Here is a 14,058-nt window from a genome sequence, read left to right as displayed (position 1 = left end):
CCCAGCCCGGGGCTGAGCCCCTGCCAACGTGAGTGCTCAGTGACTCCCAGTCCTCATAGTCCACACAGCCTGTCCTGACTGGCAGAGCCCGAGAGACCAAGGATCTGGCTGCACGCAAGGAAAAGTGCAGTCCAGCCAGACCACGAGAGAGGCCGCAGGGGAGGGGGCCACCACACCTCCCCCCCCAAACTCCCCTTCGTCTTGCACAACCATGCTGACCCTCAACACAGTTTACAGCCTTTGTCCATCTTCACATTTAATTCTCAGCATCACCGGGGCCACAGGTGTGTGCGTGTGTGTGCGTGCATGCATGCTCCTGTGCGTGTCCATGGGCAGCATGCTGGGCACAGCGCCATCTTCCTCAGCAGAGCTGGTCTGGGATTGCTGTGGCCTCCGTCCCAACTGCCAGCTGCAGGTGCCATCCACAGGGGCCACAGCTCCCCCGCTCCCTCACCCCCCCTTCTGCACACAGTGGGGGCAGGAAGGACCAGCGACACTCAGGAGGGTGGACCCAGCCCGGGACCCGGCCCGGGACGGAGACGTGGGAGGGAGGCCCCCGTGGACAGCAGGGCAGGGCTGACCCCGCATGTGCTGATGCGGTCACCCCGATGAACGAGGCACGGCCATCGTTTGAATGTTGAGGACCCGCCCCAGACTGCAGCACCACAGGGGGGTCCGCCATGGGCAGAGCCGGTGTAGCCCCCTTGTACAACTAAATAACAACAACAATCATAATGACAATAATAATATAGCGGGACCTACCGCAGGGCTGTGGATTGGATGAGCAGAAAACGCAGGTGATTTCCGGGGTCGTGGGGTGGGGGCTTCTCAACGTTAGCTGGGGTCATGGCCCCCTCTTCTCATTCTGCTCCCCAGTGCCAAGGTGCACAGCGGAACCGGGGGCTCCTGCCACCATGCCACCACGCCATGTCACACGCCACCATGCCACATGCCACCACGCCACCATGTCACACACCACCATGCCACATGCCACCATGCCACATGCCACTATGCCACCATGCCACCATGTCACACGCCACCATGCCACATGCCACCATGACACACGCCACCATGCCACATGCCACCACGCCACCATGCCACACGCCATGTCACACGCCACCATGCCACATGCCACCATGTCACCATGCCACACGCCATCATGTCACATACCACCATGACACACGCCACCATGCCACATGCCACCATGTCACACGCCACCATGCCACATGCCACCACGCCACCATGCCATGTCACACGCCACCATGCCACATGCCACCATGTCACACACCACCATGCCACCATGTCACACGCCACCACACCACATGCCACCATGTCACCATGCCACCATGTCACACGCCACCATGCCACCATGTCACACGCCACCACACCACACGCCACCATGCTACCATGTCACACGCCACCATGCCACCATGTCACACACCACCATGCCACATGCCACCACGCCATGTCACACGCCACCATGCCACATGCCACCATGTCACACACCACCACGCCACCATGTCACACGCCACCACACCACACACCACCATGCCACACGCCACCATGCCACCATGTCACACGCCACCACACCACATACCACCATGTCACCACACCACACGCTACCATGCCACCATGCCACACGCCACCATGTCACACACCACCACGCCACCATGTCACACGCCACCATGTCACACACCACCATGCCACATGCCACCATGTCACACACCACCATGCCACCATGTCACACGCCACCATGTCACACGCCACCATGCCACATGCCACCATGTCACCACACCACACGCCACCACACCACATGCCACCACACCACACGCCACCATGCCACACGCCACCATGTCACACACCACCACGCCACCATGTCACACGCCACCACACCATACGCCACCATGTCACCACACCACACGCCACCATGCCACACGCCACCATGCCACACGCCACCATGCCACATGCCACCATGTCACACGCCACCATGCCACCATGTCACATACCACCACACCACACGCCACCATGCCACCATGCCACACGCCACCATGCCACCATGTCACACACCACCATGTCACACACCACCATGTCACATGCCACCACTCCACCATGCCACCACACTACATGTCACCACATCACACGCCACCATGCCACACGCCACCATGTCACACGCCACCATGCCACACGCCACCATGCCACACGCCACCATGTCACACGCCACCATGTCACACTCCACCATGCCACACACCACACACCACCATGTCACACGCCACCACGCCACCATGCCACACGCCACCATGTCACCATGCCACACGCCACCATGTCACACGCCACCATGCCACACGCCACCATGCCACACGCCACCATGTCACACTCCACCATGCCACACGCCACCACGCCACCATGTCACATGCCACCATGTCACACGCCACCATGTCACACTCCACCATGTCACACGCCACCACGCCACCATGCCACCATGTCACATGCCACCATGCCACACGCCACCATGCCACACGCCACCACGCCACCATGTCACATGCCACCATGTCACACCACCACGCCACCATGCCACCATGTCACACCACCATGTCACATGCCACCACACTACATGTCACCATATCACACGCCTCCATGCCACCCTGCGCAGCCGCCTCTGGCCATCTCAGGAACGGTCCACCCAAGGATGGCAGCAGCCGCCTCCCAGCCGTGCCCCTGCGCTGGTGACGTCAGGGACTGGCGGGTATTGCAGGGCCGGGGGCCGGGGGGGGGACCCACGCTGCGTTCCTCCATACCAGAGAGACGTGGCTTCTGTGGCTTCACCCTCGATGCGCAGCCGGCCCGGAGGTCGGAACCCGCCCCGCCTCGCGGTTGCTGACCCCAGGCTTTGCCAAGCATGGGCGGGGAGCACAGGTGCGAGGTGTGTGGACAAGCCAGCGGCCTGTGCCAGGCGCATAAGCCGCCCCCATGGCCGCACGGAGCAGACCCCAGCCTTGACTTGGGGTCACAGTCCATTCTGAGGTGCAGTCGGCCTGGGCATCGGCAGCAACGAGTCCAGGACTCACCAACAGCAGACTCCGGGTGGCTCAAGGCTCGTGGTGTTTGCCATCACCTACACACACACACACACACACACACACACACACAGAGACACACACACACACAGACATACACAGATACACACACACACAGACACACAGAGACACAGACACACATGCACACAGATACACAGATACACACACATATACATGCACACAGAGACAGATACACAGACACAGATATACACATGCACATGCACAGATACACACAGATACATACACACAGAGAGACACATACAGACACACACAGATACACACACATACACAGATACACACATGCACACACACAGACACACAGATAGAGACACACACAGACACACAGATACATGTGCATGCACACACACAGACACACACACACAGACACACACACAGACACACACACACAGATACACACAGACACACAGAGACAGAGACAGACAGACAGACACACACACACACACACACACACACACACACACACACATGCTCCTTTGCAGGTTGAAGCATCTCTAGGTTACTTAAAATAACGACTCTCATGTAAGAACTGTGTGAATAGTTGTTAGACTGTGTTGTTTAGGGAATAATGACCAGAAAAACAATGTTCCATACAGGTGCAGGGTGTTTTGCTCTTGTTGTATTGTGTGTGTTTCCTGTTCCTGGGTTTGGAACTCGCGTGCTGCCCTGAGGGAGGGCCGTGTGCAGCCGTTTCCTCCCCGGCCCACGGACGGCTCTGGGACCGGGACTCGGACAGGACTGGGGTTCCGATGAGGACTGAGTAATGAATAGGAACCCCCAACTTTGAGTGGAACACACAGGATTGCCGTGAGTCCCCCTGGTGCTTTGTCTCCGCGCCTGTGATCTGGAAAGCGCAGGAATGAGCAGCATGAGTTGTCAGCCTGGCATTTAGACACAAACCGAAAGCCTAAAGCATCCTGCTCTTCCCAGCAGGCCCAGGCGCCAGGCTGGAGAGCCCCAGCAGGATGGGTGGGGCAGTGGGCATGGCCAGCGGAGATGGGAGCCCGGCCGGCTCTCCTGCGTGGGAAGGGCGGTGGGTCAGCTCCCTCCCAGACCCCAGCCTGGACCCCCATCCCCTGCCAGCCAGGACTCAGAATAACCAGAATGGCCAGAAGAAGGGAGAGAGCTGCTCATACTCAAGCCTCGAAACTCAAATCTAAAAGCTCCTTTTGAGACTCACAGGGGTGTCATTACTCTCCAGACCCTGCCTGCCCATCCTCTGTGCCAACAGCCGCCTAAGGGTGCTGGGAAGGAAGATGTTTGAATGGGGTCTGTGTCCTGCCACCCAGGCCAGTGCTCAGCTCGAAGCCGAGCTTCAAAGGATTATATTTGAGTCATCAGCTCTTTCATTTGCATATCAAAGTATCCAACAAAACAGCAGATTGTTCCACAACTATTAAGACTCACAACCAACACAAACACTGGAGCCAGCCCATCCCCCATGCCTGTGGGGTGCTGGCCAGCACTGTCCAGGGTGGTCAGGCACTGGCCACCTTGTGGCCAGCCTTCAGCAAGACACATGGCCGCCTTGCAGGCCAGCACCAGTGAGACGCACGGCCGCCTTGGCCTCTACTACTTCCTGACACTAATTCACAGCGGCCACACTGGTTCCTGGGCAGTGCACCGCAGGAGAGGACGGTGCTGTCCGCAGACCAGTGAACAACACAACTTCATGAAACGGGTGTTCAGAACGGAGCACTGAGAACAGCGTGGGGCTCACACAACTCCCGTCTCTTCCCTAAAATTTCCTTTTACAGAATTGAGTAACAAACAGTAACAGCAAGCCAGAAAGAGAGGAGATTTAATTAAACTGTAAAAAAGAGGAAACAAACGATGGCTGAGCCCACAGAACCCCCCCAGCTGCCTGCAGAGCCGCCCCGCCCCGCGGGCCCACGCGGCCCCGGCAGCCACGTCCACACCAGGACGTGCCGTGGGGCCTGCACACCACACTCAGACAACGGTCAGTGGTCAGCAGCCCTTCCGTTTGATGAAAAGTCTCTACAGAGCGAGAGAGCCAGAGAGAGCCAGCAGAGGGGATGGCAGTCTCCCTCTGCTCCATGACGCGGGATGAGCCTGACGTGTGTGTGCATGTGTGTGCAAGCACGCGAGCTAAGTGTGTGCTCTGTCACCCAGCTAAACTCCCATCCTTTGTTCGTGGATTGGGACATCGGCCATCACATGACTCGGGGCAGAGCCGCCGTGTGGCTGGGCCCCTCATTCTGTTACAACACGGTCTCCTGGTGCCTGGCCCCAGAAAGTGTTCTAGAAGCACCATGCCAGTGGAAAGTGCAGAGCCCGTGGACGCCCCATGCTGACTCCCCTCATAACCCTGTGTGGGCCATGCTGACCCCCAGCAGCGCCCACGTCCACCCCGTTGCTCCTGACTGATCTAAAAATGCCTCTGAACAGCTGAATAAGGGGTTCTTGATACCATTATAGTTATCGAGTCCTTACCAGACTCCGTCGGCTTGTGGTTAGTGCTGCCCGTGCTGCAGCCGAGTCTCAGGGCATCCCAGGACGCTGGTCCTGCGGCCAGACTCTCGCCTGCACCCATTTATTGAAAGGCTCAGAATGGGTGAGCCCAGCAGGGGGAAGGGACAGCCCCACCGCCCTCTTCTCAGCAGCGATGCCCACTCAGGGCCGCGGGCAGAGCGCCCCAGGGCGGTCCTCCCTGAGTGCTCCCAGGGCTCCCAGCTGGCCGCGGGCAGAGCTCCCCAGGGCTAGGCTTGGTGGACTTCCATGGCTTTAGCTCACAGGGCAGAGCCCTGCTGTACAAAGCCACCATTGCACAACTAACGCTTTATGGTTCCCCTAGAACGTCAGAGGGTTTCCGTTTCACTGAGCAGCTTTCCATCTTCTAAACACACATTATCACCGTGCGCTTTGCCAGGCTCTGGGCAGTATCAAATAACCAAAGAAATGGAGAAAGACTCCACACGTAGCATTTTTACAGGCCGTAACCCACGCAGCACGGCAAGAAACGTGCACACGGATGTCTCTTACCTGGGAGGACTCGGCTGGCTGTGTCTCCACCGAGGTCTGGTCCCCTCTGACCTGCAGGAGCGGAGAGAGAAGAGAACCATGAGTCTCGGGCGCCGTGCAGGACCCAGACCTCCAGCGAGACAATGCTGTGGACACCAACCAGGCCTGCACGCCTTTTGCTTCTGAACATAAATCTCCACATGGCTTCAGGGAGCTGGAGGAGTTTCTCTAGCTGGCAGGAAGCTCTTTAGAGAAGACCCAAAGAAGGGAACTTGCCACTTTTGTGCAACTTTTATAATTCGACGAAGGGAAGTGTGTCTCCATCACTGATCTCTAACTGCAACGGACACCGGTCACTCGTGTGGGTTTGGTGGCCGCAGGGCATGCTGAGCACGCTGTACCATCCCCCCCCCCAGGGTCCCCCATGGCACCCAGGATTTCTGTAGCCACTCAAACCCCCAAGTTTAACCTTCACTGCAGCATGCAAGCACACACTGGGTTGGAATTCTAGTTGTGCCTAGCCGTCAAGGCCCACGCCGAGGAACACGCCGTCCAGGACTCCGTGTTCAGTTCCCAGCCCCTCTGGCCCAGGGGCTTGGAGACCGCCGGGAGACAGCCTCCCGGTGCGCTGTGACCCTGGAGGACAGAAGCCACACCCCGCCCCATCCTCTGGCACACACCTTCAGGGCTAGCGTGGCTGTCGCTTTTACACCACCCAGGGCTTTCCCCAGCATGTCTTTCCTGTGTTCCTAGGCTCAGACCCATCAATGAAACAGAAAAATGCCCAAATTCAAACTCATCTCCCTTGCGCCCCATGAACAGCCATCATTCAAATGCCAGAAGCAGAGGGTTAGGGTGATCGTCCGAATGGAAGAGACAGTCAAAGGGAATCCAGTCCCCTGGCTGCTCTGAACTGGGACAAGTCACCAACATCACAAACTTTGGGGTGTGTCCTCCCGGCAGGAGAGAGAGCCACGTGTTGGTGGTTTTTACCCCAATGCTGAACCTCCGTGCATATCCAGTACTATGGGTTATCACCCCTCTCTGGCGTCCACACTTTCCCTAGTTCTTGGGCCAGGCCAATGGCTCTCCCATTGGGAACAGCTGGGAGCTGTACGGCTTCCTTCTGGGCACAGAATCTTGGCCCAGGAGCCCTGGGATGCAAGTGAAACTACATGATGTTGAATCCCATCTGCCCAGGAGAGACCATAGATGGTTTTGGAAATGTTCACACCGGACTGGAGAGTCCATTCTGTACCCAGCAGCATCTGAACCTTATTTTGCCAGTCTTAGGGCTTGAACTCTGGGCTTGGGTGATGTCCCTAAGCCTTGGTGCTCTGGGCTAGAGCTCTACCATTTGAGCCACAGTTCCACGTCCAGACTTTTGTGGTTGATTAGAGATAGAAGTCTCATAGACTTTCCTTTCTGGGCTGGCTTTGAACCACGATCCTCAGATACCAGTATCCTGAATAGCTAAGATTACAAGTGTGAGTCGCCAGCACCTGGCTTTGGATTTTATTTATTATGGAGATATATAAATTATTTTGTATAATTGGGCCACATAATCAATTTCAAGATTCTGTCATTTTGAACTTTCTTGGAAATTACCAAGCTGTTAAGTGTCAGTGTTGGGTATCCTGGCAGTTTAGGAGATTACCAAGCTGTTAAGTGTCAGTGTTGGGTACTGGCAGTTTAGGGTCAGGGCCGGTTCTTGAAGGCCCTCGATGGTTCTGAACCCCACGCTGGACCTCTCCTCTCAAATGTGCACAGCCCCTCCCCAGGGTCACCAGAGCACCAGCCAAGTGTGGCTTTTGAATTTCCAATCTGTGCCACGAGGTGGCAGCAGACGACACAAGACAATACTTCCAGCCAGCAGTTGAAATCCTGGAAATGTGTTATTAAGCATGAAAGGCAGGCTTGCATTTCCTTTCTGGCTAAGGAAATCTCTTCAAATATTTATTGGCCATTTGTTCATAGCTTTTTTTTGCCAATCCTGGGGCTTGAACTCAGGGCCTGGGCTTCTTTTGCTCAAGGCTATCACTCTACCACCTGAGCCACAGCAACACTTCCAGATTTTAGTGAGGAATGGAGCTCAGGGCTTCATGCATGCTAGGCCAGCACTATACCACTAAGCCACCTTCCCAGCCCAGTACATAGCTTTTTGAGAACATGTTCAATGTATTGATTTCTGTTCCATTTACAATTTTTTTTAATGCTTAGCATTATGTTTTTGTTGTTATTATTAACTCTGTGTATCCTGGATTTTAATCCCATCAGACAAATAGTTGATTTCTCTGTGTTCTATGCATTGTCTCTTTACTCTGGGGAATGTTTCTGTGCTGTGCAGAGCTCGCAGTACCCAAGCCATGGGCTCAGAACAGATAGCCCTCAGTATGAACAGATCAGGAAAATGTGGAATACACTCATAATGGAATATTGATTATTCCACCACCAAAGAGAACGAAATGATTTCATTTACAGAACACAGATGGAACTTGGGATCATCTCTTAAGTGACACAAGCTAGGGTCAAAAAGATATCACATGTTTTCTCTCGTGGGCAGAATCTAGATTTAAAAGACATGAAAGCAGGGGAACAAATGATGTGTGGTTTAAAAATGTCACAATAAAAGCCACTGTTCTGTAAAATTAATGCTAAAATAGAAATTTTCTAACCCTTGGAAATGCTACCATACATGCTTATGTATGGTCCTATGTATAGTCCTATGTATGAGCTTAATAATTTAGCTCTAAAAGAAACCCAGATTGTGCCTTTTGTAGCCATGTATGCTCGTTGGGCAGGGCTCAGTGAGGGCCCACTATCGTGTGCACAGGAGCTGGGGTCTAATCCCGGCTCTGTAAAACACACATCTCGATGGTCAACTTGGTGGGTGGAGGCTCTCCCAGGAGATGGTGAGGTACGTTCTGGGGAGTCTCTGAGCCACTGTCACGGCAGACTGGGTGGCAAGGCCCCACAGCAGTCCTCGGGGCACGGAAAGCAGAAATGCCATTGGGATTTCCAGAGGAAGAAAGGAGCTTGGAAAAAACGAGGCTGAGAGCGCAGAGCTGCGATCTAGCTGTGGGCGCAGCTGTAAATTCCCTCCGTCCACCTGTCCTCACTCTGCTCCCTGGGACTGAAGCCCAATGCGCCTGAGGAAGGAACAGCCCGTCTCCAGGGCACATTCCTGGTCTGTACACTGGCCTGCATGCCTGACCTGCACACCTGACCTGCACACCTGGCCTGCACACCTGACCTGCACGCCTGACCTGCACGCCTGACCTGCACGCCTGACCTGCACACCTGACCTGCACGCCTGACCTGACACATGACCTGCACACACCTGGCCTGCACGCCTGGCCTGCATGCCTGACCTGCACGCCTGGCCTGCACGCCTGACCTGCACACCTGACCTTCACGCCTGACCTTCACGCCTGACCTGCACGCCTGACCTGCACACCTGACCTGCACACCTGACCTGACACACCTGATCTGCACGCCTGACCTGCACGCCTGACCTGACACACCTGACCTGCACACCTGACCTGCACGCCTGACCTGCACGCCTGACCTGACACACCTGACCTGACACACCTGACCTGCACGCCTGACCTGCACGCCTGACCTGCACGCCTGACCTGCACGCCTGACCTGCACACCTGACCTGCACACACCTGACCTGCATACCTGACCTGCACACCTGACCTGCACACCTGACCTGCACACCTGACCTGACACACCTGACCTGCACACACCTGACCTGCACACACCTGACCTGCACGCCTGACCTGACACGCCTGATCTGCACGCCTGACCTGCACGCCTGACCTGCACGCCTGACCTGACACGCCTGACCTGACACGCCTGACCTACATGCCTGACCTGCACGCCTGACCTGCACGCCTGACCTGCACACCTGACCTGCACACCTGACCTGACACACCTGACCTGACACACATGACCTGCACACACCTGACCTGCACACCTGACCTGACACGCCTGATCTGCACGCCTGACCTGCACACCTGACCTGCACGCCTGACCTGACACACATGACCTGCACACCTGACCTGACACACATGACCTGCACACATGACCTGCACACCTGACCTGCACACCTGACCTGACACACCTGACCTGCACGCCTGACCTGCACGCCTGACCTGCACGCCTGACCTGCACGCCTGACCTGACACACATGACCTGCACACCTGACCTGACACACATGACCTGCACGCATGACCTGCACGCATGACCTGCACACACCTGACCTGCATGCCTGACCTGCACGCCTGACCTGCACGCCTGACCTGCACACACCTGACCTGCACGCCTGACCTGCACACGCCTGACCTGCACACGCCTGACCTGACACACCTGACCTGACACCTGACCTGCACACACCTGACCTGCACACCTGACCTGACACGCCTGACCTGCACGCCTGACCTGCACGCCTGACCTGCACGCCTGACCTGCACGCCTGACCTGACACACCTGACCTGCACGCCTGACCTGCACGCCTGACCTGCACACCTGACCTGCACACCTGACCTGCACGCCTGACCTGCACGCCTGACCTGCACGCCTGACCTGCATGCCTGACCTGCATGCCTGACCTGCACACACCTGACCTGCACACACCTGGCCTTGCATGCCTGACCTGCACGCCTGACCTGCACACACCTGACCTGCACACCCTGCACACCTGACCTGCACACCTGACCTGCACGCCTGGCCTGACACACCTGACCTGCACGCCTGACCTGCACACATGACCTGCACACACCTGACCTGCACACCTGACCTGCACACATGACCTGCACGCCTGACCTGTACGCCTGGCCTGCACGCCTGGCCTGACACATGACCTGCACACACCTGACCTGCACACCTGACCTGACACATGGCCTGCACACATGGCCTGCACACGTGCCCTGTGTACTTGGCCCTTACCTCTGGTCCTGCTGCATGAGCTCCTGCCCACGCTCACCGCAGCATGGAGAGCCGGGCTCTGGGATGGGGGACGGGGCCTCTGATGCACCGATGTCAGCACAGGAAACATTGGGCAGGACCGTCTTCTGATGTCTGAAAGTGCTCCGCTCTGGGGCTGAAATTCAGGCCCCAAAGCGATCTGAGTACTCAGCTCCTCTTTGTACAGACCATGTGTGTGTGGGGGGGCAGCCCCTGCTGGATGGCCCTGGATCCGGAGGTGTTTTCTTCCCACTGCTGGGCGAGTAAAGATGCAATCCCTGCATAAATGTGTGCTGGGCCTAGCGAAGGGCTTCACACTACACTGCTTTCTTGTTCTATTTGGTGCTCTACTCCTTGAGCCATGCCTCTATCTGGCACTTGGCAAGTTGTTTGGAGATGGAGTCTTGCAAACCTTTCTGCTTCACACTACAGTCCTCCAGTCCCCAGCCTCCTGGGGAGCTGGGACAGCAATCACCAGTCATTGCCTCCCTGGCCCCATTTTACTACTTCTTTTTATTTTTGTCGGTGGTGGGGCTTGAACTCAGGGCCTAGGCACTGACCCTGACCTTTTCTGCTCAAGGCTAGAGCTCTATCATTTTGAGCCACAGCACCACTTCCAGTTTTCTGGTGATTAGTTGGAGATAAGAGTCTCACAGGGCTGGGAAGGTGGCTCAGTGGTAGAGCGCTTGCCTTGCATGCCTGAGGCCCTGGGTTCGATTCCTCAGCACCACATAAGCAAAAAGAAAAAAGCCAGAAGTGGTGCTGTGGCTCAAGTGGTAGAGCACTAGCCTTGAGCTGAAGAGCTGAGGGACAGCGCCCAGGCCCAGAGTTCAGGCCCCACGACCGGACCCCCCCCCCCCAAAAAAAAAGAGTCTCACAGACTGTCCTGCCCAGGTTGGCTTTAAACCATGATCCTCAGATCTCAGCCTCCTGAGTAGCTGGAATTACAGACATGAGCCACCAATGCCCAACTGCTCCATTTTACTTCTTATATTTCTCAGTTACAATAGTTTGTTTTAATTACCCATCTGCATAGTAATAACAATGATAGCAAGGAAACAATACTTAGATACTTGGGATTACACTTAAGATTAATTTCAGTCCATAAACATTTTACTGCAATATAACAGTAATAACTGTAATACCTTTATGGTTAAAAAAAAAGACATGTCTACCACCCCAGCAGACTGTTCTAAGGGGTAGGTATAATGGGAGAGTGAGCAGCAGAGCCTCAAAGAATAATTTGCCTGCTCAGGGAAAGCATGTTCATGTGTTTTTGAAGGATGACGGATGGCAGGTTGTCAGGTTGCCATGGTGATGAGATTTCCTGTAAACACGAGGAATGAATGACACAGGGTTTTATTTTAAATGTCAGTGTTTGTTAAATGCACAAAGACGTAGCCCGGTACCTGGTGAAAGAAACGACTTCTAGATGTGTGATCTTGGCCAGTGGATTCTAAGAGTGCCCCACCTGCCCGCCCACCGGCCAGCGGTCCCAGGGACAGGCCAGGGGACAGTCCGCACCCCACCTCTGCCGTCCACACCATCACTGAGATGTCCTCATTTACATAAAATTTAGAAAATCGCTCCTAAGCTTTCCCTCGCTGCATTTCCCGGCCATCTTTTCAACGTCCGCTCTGACCGCTCCCTGCGGAGGAGCGGAGAGGCCGGCGTGGCCCGAGGCGTGTGAGGGCCGCTGCGCCGCGCCCTCTCCCGCCTGCGTGGACGCCGCGCCCAGCGCTTGCTCAGCTCTTCCACCTGCTCCGTGACCCCCGGCGACAGCGCTTAAATGGGAACCTATAAAAACCCTTGGCTCCATGGCTTTTGAGCTGTCAGGTTTTGAAAGTGCCTGGGAGTGTCGTTGTTGACTTTCTTCATCCATTTTTGAAAGTCAAGCAATACAGTGTAAAAGAATAAATACCCCCAGCACCGGCAGCTCACGCCTGTCACCTTAGCTCAGGAGGCTGAGATCTGAGGATCGCGGTTCAAAGCCAGCCCGGGCAGGAAAAGTCCGTGAGACTCTTATCTCCACTAAACCACTAGAAAACTAGAAATGGCGCTGTGGCTCAAGTGGTAGAGCCCTTGCCTTGAGCTGAAGAGCTCAGGGACAGCGCCCAGGCCCAGAGTTCAAGCCCCATGATAGACCAAAAAAAAAGAAAAGAAAAGAAAAGAACACAATTAGAAGAGTTATATTTGTTACATATGTGATTATAGCTAAAACTAATCTTAAATTACAATGACAGCATAATCATAAATCAGTGAGAATGAGTTCATAACCCTACACTGATGCCTCAGGGCCATACAAAGAGAGCTCAGGGGTGCAGCCCCCTGGGGACGCGCCACAGAACCTGTGTGCGGACAGTGCCTTGGATTCGCGCTTTCTCTCCAACGCTATTGTCTATTCATCAAGAATATTCAGTATTTTCCAGAAGCTCCCTACAGGAGCTTAAAATTCTTTTCCCTCTTTCAACACATCATCTCCCATCTCTCTTTTAAATCATCTGCATACCCACCCTCGTTAGAAGCACGATCCAGATCTAAAAAGTATCCCTGGTCATTCTAATGGAAGAAAAAGAAGTGACTGACATCGCAAAAGGAAACACACCAACGGCCCCTCAGTCAGGGTGGGCAGGCCCAGCGCCCTTCCCTCCCGCGCATGCCGGGACGTCAGCAATGGCAGGAGGAGCAAGGGGAGAGGTGAGGACAGCCACCCAGGCCCAGCCTCCGCCGGACGGCGCCAGCGCGGGCGGGCTGGCGTCTGCGAGGCTTGCGTTCCCAGAGGCCTGGGCGGTGGCCTGCTGCTCCTTTGGGCCCATGTCGGCTCTGGCTCTGTGATGAGCCGCTCACACTGGCGCTTCTGGAGTAACCTGTGCACAGCATGTTGGGCAAAGGAATCGCGCCTCTGCCCCCTGGGGTCCTGAGCCGGGCACAGGGCAGCACCCGGCCCGCCCACCCCCACTGCTGCCAGACCGCATCACCCCCTGGGAGAAGAGACTTGAAGAACACTTGTACA

General features: G+C 55.8%; 1 protein-coding gene across 4 annotated transcripts in view; it reads right to left on the bottom strand.

Annotated features, from left to right (window-relative positions):
* The window catches only part of Rps6ka2 (ribosomal protein S6 kinase A2), a 193,828-nt gene that overhangs the window by 142,059 nt on the left and 37,711 nt on the right, over window positions 1-14,058 (bottom strand). For 3 of the 4 annotated variants that reach the window (XM_070010342.1, XM_070010338.1, XM_070010339.1), the window contains one exon: window positions 6,096-6,146. In XM_070010342.1, the coding sequence (XP_069866443.1) occupies window positions 6,096-6,146 (51 nt within the window). Of the gene's footprint in view, window positions 1-6,095; window positions 6,147-6,234; window positions 6,280-14,058 lie in introns of those variants that run through there. The other variant, XM_070010341.1, reaches the window with a different exon arrangement.

This window comes from Dipodomys merriami, unplaced genomic scaffold, assembly GCF_024711535.1.
Source record: "Dipodomys merriami isolate MVZ:Mamm:240054 unplaced genomic scaffold, mDipMer1.0.p SCAF_8, whole genome shotgun sequence".
Lineage (NCBI taxonomy): Eukaryota > Metazoa > Chordata > Mammalia > Rodentia > Heteromyidae > Dipodomys > Dipodomys merriami.
Note: the sequence above shows the minus strand (reverse complement) of the source record. Positions and strands in the feature narration are given on the sequence as shown.